A 19836-nucleotide genomic window follows, 5' to 3' on the forward strand; every position below is an offset into this window, starting at 1 on the left:
AAATACATGCAGTCGAAGGACAGGGGCAAATCAGCTAGGATACATAGAGCCGCACATCGATGTCGACCCTTCGATACAAATAGGAGTAAGACAGGGGGGGGGGGGAGAAAGAGATCAAGGGAGGGAGAAGCAGGAGAGAAGCAAGGGGGTGTGCAAGAAGAGAAAAAGTAAAAGACGCCCATTCAGAGGCCATCCAAGAACGACCAGACAACACAGTATCAAATCCAATGACTGTCCCAACCACTGGAGACTTTTGCCATTCGTGCCTTCATCCATCATCCAATTAATACCCTCCAGCCATAATGACCCCGTAGTAACGTCGACTCATTTCCGCCGTCTGCGTGAGGCGCGCATCGCCCGTCAGCGGCAGACTGAGCACACTCGACAAATCGTTTGCCTAAACTATGATTAGTCTTGTTTCTATCACCCAATTCTCAACCCCTCTTACCTGGCTGTCTTCGTGTGCCGTCCAGCGTGCTACGGCTCGGCTCATCTCCCGGAACGCAACTCGCTCCTCCAAGCCTTCCACACCAGAACCCTGCCGAATCTGATCTCCCAGCTGGACCAATGCCTGCACCAGCCGATGCAGTCGCGCCGGGTCTCGCCTGCCCACTCTCGCCGTGGCCAGATGCAGAAAATCCTCGTAAATCCCGCCCCCTTGAGCCCAGCCGCGCACCTTGCGCTCCGGTTCGGCACCAAAGCCCGAGATCAATGTTTCCAGTGTGGCATAGTCCCCTTCAATCACTGCCGACGGTCCGACAATGCGACAGAAGGTGGCATGCGCATCGTTCCAGTTCTTGGCCCTCACCAGATAATCCACCTCGTGTGCAGCATTACCCGTGTCGCGCGCATATAGTGCCTTCGCCACCCAGATCCAATTCTCGGGGATCTGCGAGTCGGTGACGAGGTACTTCCACATCTTGTTCGGCGATCCGTCCTCTTTGACCGGGTGTGGAAGCGACAGCGCATTTCGAGTCAGAATGTCCTTGATGGCTCGTTCCCGATCAGAAGCGCGAGAGAGGTGAGAGAAGACGAATATGCTCCGTGCAAGGGCACCAGAGTTGAAGAGTTCCCATGCATAGTCCCAGGTGAGCTGGTCCATCTGAGCCACATTCAGCTGGAGTTGGCCATTGCGACCAACGGCCGCGGCGAGGAAATGGCACAATTGGAAGGACAGGCGATTGGTCAGCCGGTCACCCGTCAACGATTCGGGCAGCAGGGCGGCTGGAAACTCCAAGCCGTCCAACTGCGTGTTCTGGGCTGCCTCGGTAGTAGCGGCATAGGCCTTCAACAGCACCCACAGCGGAGACTCACGATCCTGCGCAGTGGTGGATTGGTAGAATTGGGAAGGATTCGGTAGTGGCAGTGCGGTTTCAACACCACTACGTAGATCTTCGACGAATTTGCAGACGGCATTCTCCAGCGGCTCATCGTCACCGATTCCGTACCACAGGCGCAGGCCAAAAGCCTGGATCCAGTCCAGGTCGAATCGCTCGGAGAACGTGAATGCAGAAATCCGATCCTCAAGCGCCCCAGTAGTCTTGCCCTCACTGCGTAGGGCATTGCCCGCCAGCAGTTCATACAGAGCGCGCACAGGCTCACTCATCTCCGAGTACGCATTGCTCTGACGCCACATGTCAATTTGATTGGCCATATCTTCCCGTACGGTGGCATCCCGACCAATCTGCGAAACAAGAGTGGCGAGGTGGAAATTTTGGCTCGAGAGCAGGACATTGCACGCCTCGTCAACCCGATGGGCGCACAGGAGATTGACAGCGCGTTCCTCTGGTGAGCCCACCTTACCCAGCTTCTGGGCCTGCTTTTGCCGAATAATTCCTTCCAGTAGACGGGTAAGGCGGTCCTTCTTAATACGGTGAGAGAACTGGGACCGGATCTCCTTGGGCACGCCGACAGAGATATCGTCTTCAAGCTCGTCGTTGAACAGAATGTTGGCCAGCTGCCAGAGCAACCGCTCTTGGTCGGTCACCAGCGTACTGCCTGCGGCTGTGGCGGCCAACCTATGGAAGTCGGCATGAGCCAGGCGAGCAGAGGGCACTACTCCATCCACGGGCTTAATGATCGTGATTTCGCGCTGGGCGTCCAGCATCGCTACCGGCTCGTTGGGCTTTCTATACTTTAGTATGGAAACGTCCCGTCCTTCGCTGGTCACGGTGAGACTATGTTCCCAGTAACTCAAACCAGCCTCGACAGAGTCTGCGTTGTTCCGTACGCAAAGCAATGCGTTTGAAGGTCCCCAGCGTGGTTTGAAGGAGTAGTGAAAGGCAAGGTCGTCAGCGCTCAACTCATTGGACTCGCCGGCATAAGTCTTGGGCTGTTTATGGTAGGGCCACTATGGAGATAGAAGTCAGAAGCGTTGCTCCAGGCACCAACAGTGCGATATTGCAGTGACGAGTATGCATCACGGCAACAAGGGCAGAAGACAATCCAGTAAGAAAGGAAAGGAAGGGCGGTCATACCTCAGGACCTTTGGGTCGTGCGTCTGGTACTTTCACAGGCGATGCAGTCTGTTGTCTCCGAGGTTGCTGGAATAGGGAATTCATTAAATCAATACTGGTTGCGAAACCCTTCTGCTTGGTTTCGCTAGTAGGCTGCTTTTGAGTCTCCTCATGCAAAGAGCGTTCGTTGAAGGCATTCGCCTGGATCTCACGTAGGGCATCCCGGTTCTGCTTCCGAGGACTAATGGTTCGCTGCAACTGTTCAGCCCAATCGCCCGTCAGATCCAGACGGGGCTTCGCCGGAGTATTCCAAAGCTTCAGCGACAGCCGAGGGTCTTCCATGTATGTGTCGGTGCTCGCGGTATCGTCGCGCTCCACGGTATGATGAAGGTCCGGAAATGTGCCCGCCATGTCCATTTCCTCACTCTCATCCAATTCAACTTCAGACTCGACAGACTCCAGACTTTCAGTGATGTCCTCGCTGTCTTGCTCAATAGTTGAACCCGTGGAGCCGTCCTCTAAAAAAGAATCTTCTTCCTCCTCTTCCGAGCCCAACTGCTGCTCGTCGTCCATCGTCTCCATCGCCTGGTGGCCAAATGCTCCGGGGACTATCTTACGCTTTTTGAAATCGAAAGTGTCGTCATCGACGCCGGCCACGGAACCGAGGAAGGAATCGTCAGTGGAGAAGGCTGACAGATGCTCCGAGCCCACGGTGTTGTCGTGATTGGCAGGGGTTTGGGCCTTCGGAGTCGGAGTGTCAGGAGCAGCACTCAAAGTGCTTTGGTTTAGGCTCTCACCTTCTTCTTCCTCATCACTATCATAATCAAGACCATAGGTGGTGAAATGAGGAACCTTGAAAACCCACGTGCCGGTTTCCACTTCGTAGTCGATGAACTCGGTGTTGTGCACCTTGACCAACCGATCGACGTGCTTGTCGAACAACGGGCCACTTGTCAGGGGGGAGGGCGACTTCTTGTCGCGGCCACGGGGCCAGGAGTTTTCGATACGAAGGATAGACGGGACGTTCAAGCCCTTGCCCCGGGGTGGTTTGATGGTCTCGTCAGGGTAGACGGTGATCTTCCGCACTCCGATGTCGACAAGTCCCCCACAGACATTGTCCAGATCGATGGTAGTCAGATCCACGGGCTCATCGAAAGTCACCTGACCGCAGTGCTCACGTCCCACGGTGAAACCCACCACCTTCTTCAGTTGCTCGCGGCTCATCTTGCTAAGCTCGGCGCGAGTAGGCTTCATGAAGTACTCGCCGGGCTGCGGATCCCCGCCGGGAATGAAAGAGAGCTGCTTTAGGGCGGCGTTGGTCGCGGTCGGTTGCGCAGGCTCCGAGGCAGCGGGCAAATCGTTGTTACGGACAGACTCCATCTCAGGACGAGCAGTGGTCTCCGGGGTCTTGGTGCCGTTGACGCCGTTGATTGTGCCACTCTTGCGGACGGAACGCAGGAATCCCAGCTCCTCGGGGGTCGGCTCGGGACTTTGGGTTTCGACGGGCACAATCTCCCCGCCAGTGTGTGCAAGCTCGGGGGACGATTCAAAGCTGACCTTCTTCTTTCCCTTGTCCGCAGGAGTGGCAGCCTCTTCGCCGTTAGTGATGGCTGCAGGAGGAGGAGTACTGGTCGAGCGCGTGAACAAGTCATTCCTTAGGCTTCGGTCGATAGTCAGACGCTTCAGGCTTCCACTAGACAGACGAGAGCTACCGGAAGAGAGGGCACCGGGGGAAAGAACACTATCGGCTTCGGGATCGAATGTCTTTCGTAGGTTACTGGTCGAAAGACTCTTGCTGAAGCTGGTGCGGCCCAAGCTGCTAGCATTGAAGCTGCTGCGCATGCTGCCTCCGAGGACACTACCACCAAGTCCGCCTGGAGTGTTCGCAGTGCTCGATGGAGATCCGTATGTGGAGTACGAGAAACCGTAGCCACGTTTGGGAGGAGTCAGGAGGCGATTTGCGGCGGTGGGGGTGATCTTGTAAACGGGAAGAGGAGTGCGTTGCTTCTGCTTGTTGGAGGACGACAGCGGCGTGGCTAAGGGGCCGGGACTTGCAGCGCTGGGTGCTGGCAGACCAGAGAAGATAGACTGGTTGCCGTAGGGATTTCCTTCCAGCAGGGAGGCCTGCAGACTACCGGGGGCGGGTTGTTGGCCCAGCTGCTGTGCGGGCTGAGATTGGCTGCCACCAAAGAGGCTGGAGGCTCCCAGGGTAGTCGGTTGTTGGTTCTGGCTCGCGCCGCCGCCAAAGAGGGATCCAGTTGCAGCCGGTGTGGTAGTACTCGCGCCGCCTCCAAAGAGACTGCCGCCCGAGGCCCCAGCTCCACCGAAGAGACTCGGCTTCTGCTGTTGCTGGGCCGCACCACCGCCGAAGAGGCTCGAGCCACCACCAGTCTGCTGGTTCTGGGTGTTGCCGAATCCTCCGAATGCACTCGTACCCGTGCCCGTGCCCGTGCCCGTCGTAGCCCCTCCAAACAAACTCTTCTGGCCTTGCTGCTGCGATCCGCCGAAAAGAGAGTTCGATTGGGCTGGTTGTTGGGCGTTGTTGCCTCCGAACAAACCGCCGCTCGCAGGTTGTTGGGTCTGCTGATTTTGACCGAAGAGGGAGGTGGCGGTGGTGCCGGTGCCGGTGCCGGTGCCGGTGTTGCTGCCGCCAAAAAGACTCGGGGTGCTCGTCTGCTGCTGCTGGGTGTTAGCGCCAAATCCACCAAATAGCCCTTTGTTCGGGGTCTGTGCCTGATTCTGAGCCTGGTTTTGCTGGCCAAAGCCGGTACCACTACCAAACAAACCCCCGCCCGACTGCTGCTGTTGACCTCCAAACGGAGAAGATGTAGCTGCGGTGCCGCCAAATGGAGAGGCTGTGCTCGTGTTTTGTGTGCCGAAGCCGCCGAATGCGCCCCCGCCGGTGGAGGTACTACCTCCGCCAAAGAGAGATTTGTTCTGTTGCTGGGTGTTGTTGGCGCTGTTGCCGAACAGCCCCCCGGAACCGAATCCAGTGCTCCCGGTAGTGTTTCCAAAGCCACCCGAGGTTGCCGTGTTACTGCCGAACAGGCCCGACTGGGTAGTAGTGGTAGCAGCAGCTGGCGTTCCACCGCCGAATAAAGTGTTGGCAGGCTTCTGAGCTCCGAACAACGGATTGGAGGTATTACTAGTGCCAAAGCCGCCTGTGGTTTGGGTCTGACTGCCGAAAGCCGACGGGGCACTTGTGTTTGCGCCGAATGGTGAAGAAGTGTTTCCAGCTCCAAATCCAGTGGATTGACCACCGAAGCCAGAGCTGCCGAAGGCGGAAGCACCAAAGGCGCCTGCTTGTCCACTTCCGTTGCCGAACCGACGGCCTCCGTTGTAATCGCCTAACCGAAGCTCTTCGAACGAATACTTGCTGTAAGGCTGCATGAACACGATGCTCTGGTAGTGATTGGTAGTGGTGCTGGCGGCGTCCTTTTCGGTAAAGGGAGTGAACGGGGTGGAGCCGGTGCCTTCGGAGGGAGGAACAGCTTGGTTGAACGCGGTACCGCTACCACCACCAAAAGCCGGTGCTGTTCCGCTTCCAAACCCGCTGGTGCTGGCGCCACCGCTGGCTCCGAAGCCGGTAGTACCAGTGGTGCTCCCAAAACCGCTGGCGGGTTTGTTGGCACCGAACAGTCCACCACCTCCAGCACTGCTGCCAAAGCCACCGCCGGTGTTCACAGCGGAGCCAAAGCCGCCAAAGCCGGTATTACCTGTTGAGGTCGCTGTGTTGTTTGACCCAAACAAACTGCCGCCGGTACTGGGTCCCGGAGTGCTGCCAAAGCCGCTGGTGCGATTCTGCCCCGCACCGAACAAGGAGTTTGACTGTGTCTGTGTATTGGCGCCGAAACCTAGAAAAGCAGGAGTAGTGTTAGCGACGCTATCGAACAGCCTACAGCCGAAGATCCTTAGAGCATGTGACGAATTTTAATTTCCATATGTCCTTGGCAGGCAGAAGGCGGATGGGACTCGAATTTTCCTGTTCGAGGGAAAATTCCGGGCCGCGAGAGACAAGCCCAGTCGTCCACGGTTTCAGAGCGGCAGTGTTTGCAGTCTGGCCCGACCGTTGATATGTCGGAAATCGCGGGGTCCGCCCCAAGGTACAGATGGAAGAGAAAGGATCGCCAAGCCCATGGAAATATAGTCGTCGAGCACGTACCTCCAGCGGAACCGAAGCTACTGGAAGTGTTTCCAAACAGGCCACCGCCTGATGTGTTACCACCTCCAAAAGCAGGAGACGGTGAAGATCCAAAGCCTAGATGACGTGGGAGATGCTGTCAGAGACTGTACTGAAGCCGCGATCCCTTCTCTTGCAGTGCTGCCGTGCTACCTGACGTCGGAAAGGAAAGTAAAAGGTCTCGACACGGCGGCGAGATGTCGATGAGTCTGAGGTGAAGCTGCTGTGGGTTGACGTCCAAAGCACGAGCCAGATTGGATTCCTTTACTGGGTCGATTGGGGGGTACCGAGCCAGTGTTGAGAAAAACCAAGAAAACACCAGGGCGGAAGCAGGAATACGAAAGGGAAAGAAGCAGGTACGAAGCTCGTTAACAAATCAAAACCTACCTCCACCAGTATTTGTGCCTCCACCAAATGCATTGCCGGATCCAAAGCCGGAGCTCTGCTGAGTGTTCTGTCCGAATCCTCCTCCGAACATCTTGCAGGTTGAGTGATTGCGACTTATGAGTTCATCCGTTCCGAAACGTTTTCCAACTGAAAGGCCGAATGCTCGTCCACGTCAACGTTTTGATGCGAGCTATGTCCCGAAAAAGGCGGTATTACGTGTGAGATGGGTTCGATCACGGCGCGTTGCGAAGGGTGCGAAGCGACGAGCTCCAAGGTTGTGGATTGAGAAGCCGAGATCTCGACGCGCCCAAGAGGAGAGGTGTTTTGTGGGTGGGAAGGACAGCAGGGTAAGAATGTCTCGCCAGCTAGAGACGGGACGTCACCGTCAAGAGCGGAGATGCAGTTCAGCGTCCTTGAACTGGAGAGGCGACGATGAGAAGAAGCCAGAGAGCTGGTCGAAAGAGGAGGAGGGCGCGCGACGGAGAGGAAGTACGAAGGGACAGAAGGGAAAGAGGTTGCTGCAAAAGGGACGAGGCGGCGACGGTCAGGCGGTGACTTGCTCGCTTACGTTTCCGGTACAGACTGATCCGCGGGCAATTCGGGGACTTTCAGGCAGAATCATCCGGTAACTTTGGCTGTAAATACACCCCGTTACCAGCTGCTCACGTGAGATCTCGCGGCCTGAAACCACCCGCGAAACTGAGCAATTTCTGCCTGAGGATTACTCTCTGCAATCAGTTGTGCCCTCCCCAGATGGTGCTGGGCGTTATTTAAACACGAGGTATGTGAGGCTACTGTGATTCAGGGCTGATAAAGCTGTCTTTTTGAGAATTTCAGGGTGTAGGTTCACTCTGAATGACGCATTGGTGTACAAGATACAGTGTATATATTTACGAGGTGACTCTTGCCGTCAAATTCAAGTTACAAGCAAACTGATCCGTTCTGAAAATGATAGCATAACATACGGCCAGGTGCTGCGTTTTTCCTGCTATAAGGAGAGAACCCAAGTATGCCGGCTTATGAACCGACACCAGGCCAAAAGAGTAGAGCTCCTCATTGTATATCCTATGAAGTGACAAACAGATAAGTGGGTAGTTTCGCATTCGACTGCACTACCCAGGTACTACAACACTCCACAATACAACAACACTCTGAGTATACACCCACCAGGCCCGAGAAAAACTTCTTTCATCATTGGTATATACGTAGAGAAGATTGACAGCTCATCAGAATGCTGCAGTTCTGATCATGATGGGAATCACAAGATAACAAGAAAAAAGAATCAAACTCCGCCTTCAGACATCATAAAGCTCAGGAGCATAAATCCAGACCACACCTGTGCTGATGGCAGTGTCACATGTCCCCCCAACTCTCGCTTTCATTAATATCATTCACTGAAGACAAAACACTTATTTGCCGCGGGAAGCGTGCACCGTGGCAATGATCTTATCAACCACCGAGGGGTCGGAGAGCTGCTTTTGCGTGAGCGCTAGTTGAAGAATGATCCGAGGGAGATGAAACTTACGGTGGAGGTGTCACCAAGGCTGTCCTCCTCGCCGCTCAGGATCTTGCGCAGAATGCGACGCATGATCTTGCCACTGCGAGTCTTGGGAAGATCTTCAACCACATACACGGCCTTAGGGGCAGCGAACGGCCCGATAGAGCGGCGAACTTGCATGATCAAGTCCTTCCGAACCTGGTCGGTGGTCTCGTTACCCTCCTTCAAAGCCACGAAGGCATTGACAGCCTGACCGGTCAGCTCGTCGGCAATGCCAACAACGGCAGCTTCAGCCACCATGTCTATGCAGATGTTAGGAACCCGTCCTCGGAATGGGGATTGAATCACTTACGGTGCTCGAGCAAAGCAGCCTCAATTTCAGCAGTGGACAGACGGTGTCCAGAAACATTGACAACATCATCCACACGACCCCGGATCCAATAGTATCCGTCGTGGTCGCGGCCAGCACCGTCTCCGGTGAACTAAAGAACCACAAGTTAGCCACACTGTTAAGCGACACACATGGAGATCGATGACTGGAGGTACTCACGTAGTAGCCCTTGTAGACATTCAGGTAGGTATCCATGTAGCGCTTGTGGGCACCCCACACGGTCCGGGCCATGCTGGGCCAGGGCTGCTTGAAGGCAAGCACTCCCTCGACATCATTGCCCGAAATCTCCTCTCCGGAAACAGGGTCGATGATAGCGGGCTCGATACCGAAGAAGGGAAGCGATGCGCTACCCGGCTTGGTCGGCGTAATGCCACCCAAAGGTGTGATCACGTTCGAGCCGGTTTCGGTTTGCCAGTAAGTCTGTCACAATGCCACAGATTAGCCAAAAGAACCATTGCGCCTTCAATCGACTCGCACATACATCACAGATATGGGCTTCCTCCTTGCCGACAACCTCGAAGTACCACTTCCAGACTTCGGCGGCGATGGGCTCACCGACCGATCCCAAAATGCGCAGATGGGCCATCTTGTGGTGAATGTGCTCGTCGCCAGCACGCTTCAATAGGCGCAGGGCGGTGGGGGCCACGTAGAATTGCGTGACCTTGTGCTTCTCGATGACATCCCAGTAGCGGGAGAAGTTCGGGTAGGCGGGGGTGCTCTCGAAGACCACCGTCGAGCAACCCAGCAGGAGAGGAGCATACACAACATAGGTGTGGCCGGTGATCCAACCGACATCACCACCGCAGAAGTAACGATCGTCATCGTGAATGTCAAAGACGTACTTGCCCGTCATGGCCGCTCCAAGCAGGTAGCCAGCAGTGGTGTGCATGACACCCTTGGGCTTGCCAGTGGAGCCGGAAGTGTAGAGCAAGAAAAGAGGATCCTCAGAGCTCATGGACTCGGGAGCAAAGTAGTTGGGGTACTTCTCGACCTCCTCGTGCCACCAGACATCACGACCCTTGGTCCAGGGAACCTCTGCGCCGGTGCGCTTGTAGACGAGAACGCCCGTCACATCGGGGCACTGCTTCAGTGCCTCATCGACGATGCGCTTGGTACCAATGACCTTGCCGCCACGCTTACCCTCATCAGTCGTGATGACGACCTTGGAACCGGCGTCAAGAACACGGTCCCGCAGAGAGTCGGAGGAGAAACCGGCGAAGACGACGGAGTGGACAGCACCGATACGGGCACAGGCGAGGAAAGCAATGAGAGCCTCGGGAATCATGGGCAGGTAAATGGCGACGGTGTCACCCTTCTTAACGCCCTGCTGCTTCAAGACCCAAGCAACTCGGGATACTTCGCGCAACAATTCGCCGTAGGTGATCGTACGGCCCTCACTGGGCTCGTCGGCCTCGTAAATAATGGCGACCTTGTTGGGGTTCTTGATGGCATGGCGATCGACGCAGTTGAAGGAAGCATTGAGGCGACCCTCGACAAACCAAGCACTGTCACCATTCTCTAGAGAACCGGTGTGGACGGTCTGGAAATCTCTCTCAAAGGTGAGGAGCTCGCGGGCCATGCGAGCCCAAAAAGTGTTGGGGCTGCGAATCGACTCGTCGTAGAGCTTCTTGTATTCGTCGAGATCTCTCAAGTGGGGACCGGAGGGGTGCTTCTCGTGGAAAGCTTGGGGAACGTGGAAAGTATCAACATCGTGGGCCTCAAGCACCTGTAGACCCAATGGCAGAATAATTAGCAGATGGAGACCCGGAGATTTCTCGGCCCAAGGCGTGGGCGTGGGGAATTTTTTTCTCTTACCACGGCAGGCTTGGGAGGCGTGATGCTGCCGTCCGCCATGTTTTTGATTGGTTATGAGTGTCCCAACGGAATTTCAACTGGGAATTCGGAGTCGAGGGAAGCTGGGCTCTATGGAGGGGTGAAACGAACAGAGTCAGTTCAGTCTCCGGCGCAATGAAGAGGATCGGGGCAGGCACGTGAGACGGAGATTGCGCGGGCGACTTACTGATATGCACCAGCACTGGTTGGTTGATGGTGGGGGGGGGAGGGGGGAGGCTGCGTTGAGATGGGGAGATTACACCGGAAAGAGAGGAGAGGAGGGAAGGGAAAGATGGAAATTATGAAGTTAAGAAGGGGAGAGAAGAGAAAGAAGAAAGATAATTGTTTTCAGGGACCGGGGGTGGGAGGGATTGGGGCACCGATATTTAAGAATGTCCGATGGAGTCTTTCTTGATGGTGGTGGTAGTCGAAGTGGTAAAGGTAGTATTATTTTATCATTATTATTATTATTATTGTTGAGAGAGTCAGTCAGTCCCGCTCCCCCGGTGTCGCGCCCACAGTGGGGAGAGTAGACTAAGAGAGACAGAGAGACAGACAGACAGACAGACAAACAGCGACAGACAGACAGACAGACAGACAGACAGTGGCAGACCGACAAGAACAGAGTTACCGTACTGTCACTCCGGTGTAATTGCTCGATTTTCCTCCTTTCCCTCCTCCCACCTCTTTCCCTCTTTCCTTCCTTCCTTCCCTCCCTTCCTCCCTCCATCCGTTCCCCATAAAGTCAAACCGGTCCATGGGTCAGTTCAGTGGTGTGGTGGTGGTGCTGACCCCGAAAATCTGAGCTCTGAGCAAGATCCGAGAGCTGGGGCTGTCTTCCTCCTACCCGACAACGGTACAGCTGCAGCTGGTGATGCCATTGACCTTGTCCGAATGGAGTTATCCTGTTTCTTCCCCTTTCCTTGTTGACTGGATAAGTACAGTACTAAAACTACTAGGTACCTAGTATAGTGGACGAGGCCCGACACTTGATACCCTAATTACATCCTCTAACAACAAACCAATGCGGGCCCCTCCTTGATAAGCAAGCCCTTAGCAGGCACAGTCTTTTCCCGCCCATGCTGCCCCCCCCTCCCTCCCTCCCTCCCTCTCCAATCGAACCCCAACCTCAATCATGGTTCTAATCAGACCGAGAAAATGAAATCTCCTTAGGTCTGTCTGACTTATTTTGGACACTAGGGACACTAGGAAACAACCTGGTTAGTCTGGTCACGCCGCCGCAAAAAGGTTGGGCTCGGCCATGCGGGGCTTGACAGCCTTTGGTTTCCGTTCCTCCGGGGAAAGGCAAGCGACGATCAAAGTCGCATTTCAGTGCTTAGGGATGCATGGACTAGTCGATTGCGACTCTTCCATCTCAATCTATTCCTTCCCACTAGCTCCTTTCCTTGCTGTAGTCGACTTCAAACCACGCGGGTGGTATGACAATGGTCCAATGGCGATGAAGCTGGGTACTCGCTTTTTTCCAGGGTCCCATTCCCTTCGGCTTCATTATAACTAAGTAGTTCAAAGTTCCCCCCGAACACGAAGGGAATGATTGACCCCAGCACTCATTTGAGCAGCCCAGGAATCCAAGACAGCCCGTCAGCGGAAAGAGCGCGGGGAGGTAACATCACAAGAACCGCCACCCCGGCCTCGATTGGAGGGTAATCCGTAAATGACTAACAGAGCTCGCTTGTGCCGTGCGGGGGATCAAACTCAAAAACCTTACCGGACGTGAAAGTAATCTCTTCGATTGTTGGGGGAGCGCTGCGCCCACCTGGAATGCTTTAGTGGCATCTTCCGAGATGTATCTGTTTGCGGACAGAGAGACGGCCTGGGGTATCATAAGACAGACAGAAGACAGAACCAAAGACTAACTAGGAAATGTTACCGCCCCGGATATTCCGAGCACGAGGCGGTTACCACCACCTAGACTAGGTAATTGTTGTTCGTGATTCATGAAAAGGTTGATGATTTGAGCGGGAGGATGTAGGGCGATGACCAAAACACGTGTGTTTGAGGCTGACCGATCTCCAGCATAATCTGGATATCATGTCACACCAAGGACTTCTTCCCTCCTGCGGGGGGAAGAACTATACGAACATCTGCTTGTCCACTTGCCGAGGCAGGGTAGGGCTCTGTGGTTCCCTTGGACAGTGCTCGATGATTACCTAGGTAGGCGTTATCAGAACAATGACCTTCAGGTGCCCAGATTGCCCTTGTCGATCAGCCATCCAGGCCAATTGGTAACGTTATCTGCCATACATGATACAATACTCGTAGGAGTCTCGGGTCGATCGCGGCCATTGCCTTTCGGTTCGGCTATTTTATGGGGCTCTCTCCTTGTCTCCGTGGCCCTGGCTCTGTCGCAGTACTTCCGGGCGGAGAACAGGAGATCTCTGAACCGAATAACCGGTGGAGGGGGGCGCTGATTCTCTTCTATACTGGCAACGTTTATTGGGATGACTGACGGCAACTCTGGTTGACCGTGGGAGGGGTGATTTTCAGGAACGGCGGCGCGAGATGGGAAGCTATGCGACTCTGGGGATGGTCTGTCGGTCGGTCGGTCGGTCGGTCGGTCACTCACTCACTCACTCACTCACTCTTTCTTTCCGTGAACGCGATCAACCCACAGCTCATAACCGGCCACTATTGGACCCGGACCATTCCCCATTCCATAGCTTTGGTCTGATTCCTTTTCTTTTTCCTTTACTGCTTCCTCAGAATTGACAGTTGAACTCGAAATCTCCAGTCGAATCCTCCCATCAACATTCGACTTCGATCCGGTGTTTCGCAACCGGTTGCGGATTTGAGCATAAGCCATTTGGCGCAGCTCCGACGGCCGCTACCCACATTTTATGCTACTCTCTCTGTCCGTCGTCCGAAATGTCGTCTCTTTCCCCATCCACTGAGGGTCCCGCGGGTGTCACAGTGCCAGTCACTAGCCAGCACGGCTAAACAACGCAATCAGAATCGAGAACGGTACCCCCATGATCAGCAGCACCAAGCACAAACCAGAGCGAATTCATCTCGACCATCGCATATAAAATCTTGGCGGAACCACTCCGGGTGGTCAGTGGGGAGATGCCACTGCAGTAAGTAGTGAGTGGATGGCTTCTCTTTCCGGATTCGGCCTGAGGTGCCGCCGCCGCCGCTAAGTGACTTACTTGAACATTCCCTGATCATGGAGTGAGCCCGGCTGCTGAGGTGCGTGTTCTGGGACCACAGGCGAGAAATAATTATTGCAGATTAAGAATTGTGCCAAACTCACCTGATATATGATTGAACCAGAAGTGTCACCAGAGTTAAGGGCAGTGATTTTAATGACAGGAAATCATTCTGAGTCTCAGGAAACCATGAAAGCTGATACCGGTCTTGGTATTTCCAGGGATCTACTCCTCCCATCAATAGGAGGTAATACCGAATTGGATCTCTGCGGTATCCATCAGTGATCAATGCAGTAGTGATGGAAGTCACTTTCCCTTTCTGTTCCACTACAGTACTAGGCCCGAATTGACGCCGCTTTTGGCCCACTGCGCGGCCCCGGGGCGTGGAGAGAGCACAACATTGCGTGTCCTGAGCGAGTCCCCCCGGAAGTCCCGAATTGCTCTGGAAGCAACGGTGACCTGAGCTAGCATATACTAGTCATGTGACCGCAACCCAGCTAAACTGTGCACAACTATCCCAAAACATCCAGCCCTACTGGATTTGATTATCTTGTCAAGCCCGAAAGTGAACATGATTATATCCCAAGACACTCGACGATATGAGCCTCAACTTGTTCTCAAGCACTCGTGGCTTAAGTCCGAAGAATACACGATAGCCACTCTACCCTAACTTCGCGGCATCGACCATATTATCATTGCGCCAGGCGCCTTGGCACTGGTCTACGCGTAGCATTTTTTAATGATCGTCTATTCACCACGAAGAAAAGAGACAGTCCGTCCATAGGGCGTAGAAGAAAAACAAAAAAAAAGTCTTCAGATACCATAAACCAGACTGTCAGCAGTAGATATCCGATGCGCCCGGTTAGACCAATCCACAGAAAAACACACCTACCTAATTTCCATATGGCACATTGCAGAGCGGTCACAAGCCACAAGTCAACATTCCAGATAAAGGTAATATCAAACCTAGTCTGGACAAAGAAAACGTCTGGATGTCCGGTGCTATTGTCATAGTGCAATATCGAGTTCAATCCACAGCTTTCAGCATCACGTAGGTAGGTAGTTTGTCCACACAGAAGGTCTCGTAGACTGACTCGAACTTCATGCGCCCCTATAAAAACGCACTCGAGCATAGGCCCCACTTTATGTGAAGAGTTGAGAGAAAGGCTTCGGCAGCGTAGTGTGAGAGCCTCAAGGCTCAGTAGTCTCAGCGGGTCACGTTGTGTTGTCCACTATCATGTTTGACACAACGAACAAGTATGTTGCATGCAGCCGGCTGATGTGGTAGACGCCCCGTGTATGTACAGACATCTACACACTCACACACTTACTTATTCATTGATAATATTACTGTTGGTACTCCCTGCGCTGCGCTGCGCTTTTAGCTGGCCGCCTTTCCATATCACGAAAGACTGCCAGCACAGATCTGACTGTTGTGTTAGACGTTATTGTTTCTCCACTGGCATATACACCTCTGTAAGGGAAGAGTCCTCTAATCTACAGCAAAGTACACACGCCTCGAATTAATAAGAGTTAACCGTGCTACATCGTAAGCTGAGGATGGAAGTTAACTCACGCAATTGCGAGGCTGCTCCAAATAACATCAAACCATCTTCCCAAAAGCCGTACATACCCATGTCTCAGATACAAAACTGAAAGACATAAGCAGGCCCTAAACACCGCCCTCATCCACAAGCCCCCGAATCCCGACCAAGATTTCTAGAGATATTTCAGCTTCAGCTTCCACCCAAAGCCCATTTGCATCCACCTCCTAACACGACAACCCCAGCACCCCCTCAGATATCCTCGCCCCGTGCCCAACCGCGCCGCCGCCGCCGCCACCCACCTCCTCAAAGCCATACCCATCGGGGGGCGTCAACCCCACCTGCAAGCTGCGCACCATCTCCCGGAGCACGGGGTTGGCGGTGAGGGTGGCGCGCTCGAGGGCCTGGATCTCGAGCTCGATCTGCTGGCCCAGCACCCAGAGGGCCTCAGTCGTGAAGGCGAGCGAGCGCGTCTCGTGCCGGAAGATGTCGAGCACGAGCTCCTTGTGGCCGCGGCCGGCGCAGCCCGTCGCGTGGCGCTGCATCAGCACGTTCATCAGCACCATCCGCGTGGGCGGCGTGGCGTGCGCCAGCGCGTGCAGGAGGATGAAGCTCCATTTGCCTTCGTCGAGGTCCTCGCAGAAGCCTTTGCTGTCTTGGTACTGTTTTGGTGGTTTGGGGTTAGTGGTTGGTGATCGGCCAGGTGGGGGGAGGGGGGGGGAGGCAGGGAGCGTCGGGGCTGGAGGGGTTTGTGCTTTAAAGAAATACCTGGTCCATTGCAAGGTTCGCATAGTCATCGCGGATCTGGAAGAATCGTCCGAATAGGATCATCAGGCGGTCGAGAGAGGGAGGGTTGGTGGTGCTGGAGGGGGATTGTTGGGCGATCATTAGGCGGGCGATGAGGCGGAAGAGGGCGCCCGTTTCTGTTTTTGTTGTTCAGACACATGAGTATGAAGTCCGTGGGTGATTCTCAAGGAGGGAGATTGGGGATGTATGCGCATTCAGGGTCGCAGTGGGACAAACGTACTACCGTCAATCATCTGTAGATACTCCTGCGAACTCGGTGGTGTCGCGTGTTGGACCCAATGCAGATCCAGGCTCTGCGCGACGAGCATATTCTTCAGTTCCTCTACAGAAAATCGATCAGAATCGGCACATCCATCGGTTGATGCGCGGGAAAAAGAGGCCCATAGCCGTCCTAAAAAGCCACATACCCAATACGATAGTCTGGGCAAGTGGTCCAGCCACCTGCGCGACGCGACCGATCACCTCCACCAGCTGAAACGTAGCCGAGTTGACCGTCTGTCCGACGCCAAACACGGAGTGCGCGGCGGGCTTGGACCGTCGCAATGGCGATCCATCTTCGACATCATCGAGCCTGACAAACGCGATTAGTGGCTGCAGACCGGTGCAAAGTAGCTGGGAGAATGAAGGGGGCCTGCCGCGCACATCAATGAGATGTTGTGTATATCGCCCACAATGGACAGCAGATCGGGGAGAAAGTCATCCGGGATGTCGATCCACGTTCTCAACGCTTCAACGATTGTATGTCGAACGCCCTTGGAGGGTAGGGATGATAAATATTGAAATGGAGCTATAGCTGGCTAGAGGGACAGTTGTGTCAACCCTTTTCTTCTCCCCTTGTTCTCTCTTCCTGAGCTCTAGCGGATGAGGTGCTGATCATGGCAGGGAGATAAATGGCATAAATACCGTTGTCGTAGCGGAGGGAAGGTTTGTATCCATTAGCTCCCTCACCATCGAACGCGCCTCCTTGGGGGTCGACATGACCCCTTTCATATCTCTGTCGAGTACCGGGGACATCCTTAGGAGTCTGTGTGTTGAATGAAAAGAATTGGAAGAAGATCTCCCACCGCAGTACACTGCTTCAGCTAGGAGGCTGAAAAGGTATGCAAAGTCGAGGCGGGGTTATATAGCTAAGAAGCCGTTTTGGAGCCTCTCGCCTTGTCAGACCTTGTCAGATTGGTATTGCTCAGAAGGGCAAGGGGCAGTGAGAGTGAATGAAGTTGGGGAGGGGCTGTCTAGAGGAGGGGCCTGGGAAGTGGCAGGATTGTTAGCACTGGACCTAGTACTACAATAGGTCTGCACATACTAACTATATACTAGATATCAGATATTCTTACCAACTTTACTTGTGTTTACTTGTGATGCCGGGTAGATCGGAGCCCGAGCTGCCTAGCCCCTATGCCAGGTGTATGCAAGCTATCATGATCAATTCTCTGCTTGTTTTGTCGTGTCATTAATTTCTTTTCTTTTCTTTTTTTTTTTCGCCCCGGCGCCTGCACGTACAGCACAAGCATTGACTTGGGCAGATGAGTGGCAGATGCACGGATGTCGGGATTGAGGCTTAGTTGGACGGATAAGACCTGGGCGGTACTTTGGGGCTGCGGTGTATCTTGCAATTGCAAAGGCTGTCAGATTGTAAAGCTGTAAGATTGGTAAATTGTGAATTTTTAAATTGTCAATTTGTAAGTTTGTACGATCATCAGATCGTGAGACTGTAAGATTCTTCTTGGGCAGGACAGCGGCAGAGAGGGCGAAAAAGCGCCCCCAAGTCAGACCGACCCACTACTAGCCACTATCTTAGTGTACCCATTTCGGCAGTAGGACTTGACGAGGACGACATCATAGTATGCACTGTAATGAGTACCCAGTAAGCTTTTCCGCCTACATGAACGTTCGTCACCGGCATCTCACGCAGATGTAGTCTGATACGAAGTAAATTGTGCAAAAACATTCGTCAAAATTTATGTACATACACTATATACAGGACACGGGACGGGGAAGACAGACCCCGCGCTCAACCCCTCCACCGACTGAACAGCAACACCCACTACGAAGCTATGAAGCCCCCTGATCTGTCTAGACTGTCAGGGACTGTCTGTTCAAGCTTTCCGTTGAACCCAGCTCAATGGCGGCGGGCTTGCTGGCAGACTTCTCCCACGGCTTCGGGGACTGCCAGGACCCATCCTTCCAAGGTCCGTTGCTGACACTGCGTTCCTTTTTGCTTCCCCCGTTGCTGCTCCAGAGACGTGAGAAATACGAGGTTACACCCTTGGGAAAGTACCGCTCGACGAATCGCGGGAGGAGAAGCATGCAGGAGCAGAAGATCCCCACATTGCACTCGAGGACGCTGGAAGTATTGGGCAAGTCGCCCATGGTCAGCTCAGGAGCCCTAACCAAAGACTTGTTTTGCAATGGAGTCGGGAAAACTCACGCCCACACAGCGATATGGGAAATATTCCAGGTTGCATCCGTACTGTCAGTCAGAATATGCGTCTGACCCAGTCGAATTAAACTCGTCACGCATGCACTGTGGTTGAGAGAATCACTAAGAGTCAGCTCGCAGCTCAACCGGGTAGCACGAAGCCGCAATTATCACGTTATGCACGCACAAGATACCAATGCTGAAGACTGCCAGCAGTCGTAGTCGCCGTCGCAAAGTCATGTTCAATCCCAGACACGATCGGATGGGCAACAAGAGGACATAGAGATCGGTCGTCGAACTGAGGGCGCCTGAAAGATACGGCAGAATTGTCGGGTTCCAACACTTCCCCTCACCGAACTCGTTCCAGGCGTGCGAAACGGGAGTGCAGGAGAAAATAGTAAGGAAAAATACCGTCACGTGGCTGATGGACACGAAGGCGATACCGCCGAGGATAAGGTATCGCATTGTTCGATCGGGAGCGAAGATCCGATAGTAGAAGAAGAGGAAGCTCAGTTTCACCGCTGGGGTCAGAAGAAGGTACACATATTGAGCGATCGTGAAGTACTGCGCAGTTGAGCTTGGGTTAGACTATCGCTGGACTCATACTGTGCGGCCCAGAAAACTCCCTTCATACCTTGAGAGCTGGCACCAGCCATGTCACAGGCTCATCCCACATGTGTCGTCCAATGCCCCAGTGATAGGCTATCAATGTGTTAATAAGGCTTTGCAGTTTTCAGTCACGTCAAGAGCTCCTCATACATTCAAACATCAGGCCAGAGAAAGCCACTGTTAAACACTAACCAGCATTCAGCTATTGCATCCTCAAGGAAACCTCACTGGAGGAGGCTATGGTACATACCCAAGACAAGATCACAAAGTCTGTCAATTGTGAGTCAGTATCAGCTCAGAGAGAGCCATCGTCCGGTGACTTACAGTCATCCAGCCCAAGCTTCGACTTGAGAATCCCAACTCGGGTATAGATTCGGATCGCAACGCCAGCGGTGGCCAGCGTCAGGCATACCGTGTGGAGCGCGATGTTGTTGCCCAGCTGGTTTACAGGATCGATAAGGTTGGACTCTTCTCCATCTGGAGGCTGTAATACACCAATCCACTGAGTAGCCATGATGCAAGTGTGTCTTGGGGGAGGGGGGTAA

General features: G+C 54.0%; 6 protein-coding genes across 6 annotated transcripts; 1 reads left to right on the forward strand and 5 right to left on the reverse strand.

The window, feature by feature from the left end:
- Positions 1-227: 227 nt before the first annotated feature.
- On the reverse strand, positions 228-7114 carry BO95DRAFT_502161 (uncharacterized protein; the record flags this gene model as incomplete). The annotated part of the gene is made up of 5 exons (XM_025591029.1): positions 228-397; positions 449-2350; positions 2478-6310; positions 6619-6714; positions 7024-7114. 5 exons carry the CDS (start codon positions 7112-7114, stop codon positions 284-286), a joined length of 6036 nt encoding a protein of 2011 aa, XP_025439801.1. The 3' UTR covers positions 228-283.
- BO95DRAFT_212774 (uncharacterized protein) lies at positions 6931-7950 on the forward strand. The gene has a single exon (XM_025581128.1). The coding sequence runs from the start codon at positions 7140-7142 to the stop codon at positions 7650-7652; it is 513 nt and encodes a 170-aa protein (XP_025439802.1). The 5' UTR covers positions 6931-7139; the 3' UTR covers positions 7653-7950.
- A 243-nt stretch (positions 7951-8193) lies between these two features.
- BO95DRAFT_445284 (acetate--CoA ligase) lies at positions 8194-11254 on the reverse strand. Its single transcript, XM_025587113.1, has 7 exons — positions 10933-11254; positions 10728-10835; positions 9394-10638; positions 9072-9332; positions 8874-9003; positions 8549-8823; positions 8194-8495 (listed from the first exon to the last, which is right to left on the reverse strand). Exons 2-7 carry the CDS (start codon positions 10764-10766, stop codon positions 8433-8435), a joined length of 2013 nt encoding a protein of 670 aa, XP_025439803.1. The 5' UTR covers positions 10767-10835; positions 10933-11254; the 3' UTR covers positions 8194-8432.
- Positions 11255-12375: 1121 nt separating this feature from the next.
- BO95DRAFT_434136 (uncharacterized protein) lies at positions 12376-13569 on the reverse strand (the record flags this gene model as incomplete). Its single annotated transcript, XM_025585128.1, has 4 exons — positions 12376-12579; positions 12637-12788; positions 13011-13297; positions 13349-13569. The coding sequence occupies 4 exons, from the start codon at positions 13567-13569 to the stop codon at positions 12376-12378; spliced, it is 864 nt and encodes a 287-aa protein (XP_025439804.1).
- Positions 13570-15578: 2009 nt separating this feature from the next.
- Positions 15579-17277, reverse strand: BO95DRAFT_516526 (FPP/GGPP synthase family protein; the record flags this gene model as incomplete). Its single annotated transcript, XM_025591825.1, has 6 exons — positions 15579-16118; positions 16225-16379; positions 16484-16585; positions 16671-16834; positions 16906-17060; positions 17212-17277. The coding sequence occupies 6 exons, from the start codon at positions 17275-17277 to the stop codon at positions 15684-15686; spliced, it is 1077 nt and encodes a 358-aa protein (XP_025439805.1). The 3' UTR covers positions 15579-15683.
- Positions 17278-18232: 955 nt separating this feature from the next.
- On the reverse strand, positions 18233-19805 carry BO95DRAFT_516527 (uncharacterized protein; the record flags this gene model as incomplete). The annotated part of the gene is made up of 7 exons (XM_025591826.1): positions 18233-18607; positions 18692-18787; positions 18870-19246; positions 19317-19384; positions 19442-19478; positions 19542-19561; positions 19616-19805. The coding sequence occupies 7 exons, from the start codon at positions 19803-19805 to the stop codon at positions 18337-18339; spliced, it is 1059 nt and encodes a 352-aa protein (XP_025439806.1). The 3' UTR covers positions 18233-18336.
- Between the last annotated feature and the right edge of the window lie 31 nt (positions 19806-19836).

Source organism: Aspergillus brunneoviolaceus (assembly GCF_003184695.1).
Source record: "Aspergillus brunneoviolaceus CBS 621.78 unplaced genomic scaffold BO95scaffold_55, whole genome shotgun sequence".
Taxonomy (NCBI): Eukaryota; Fungi; Ascomycota; class Eurotiomycetes; order Eurotiales; family Aspergillaceae; genus Aspergillus; species Aspergillus brunneoviolaceus.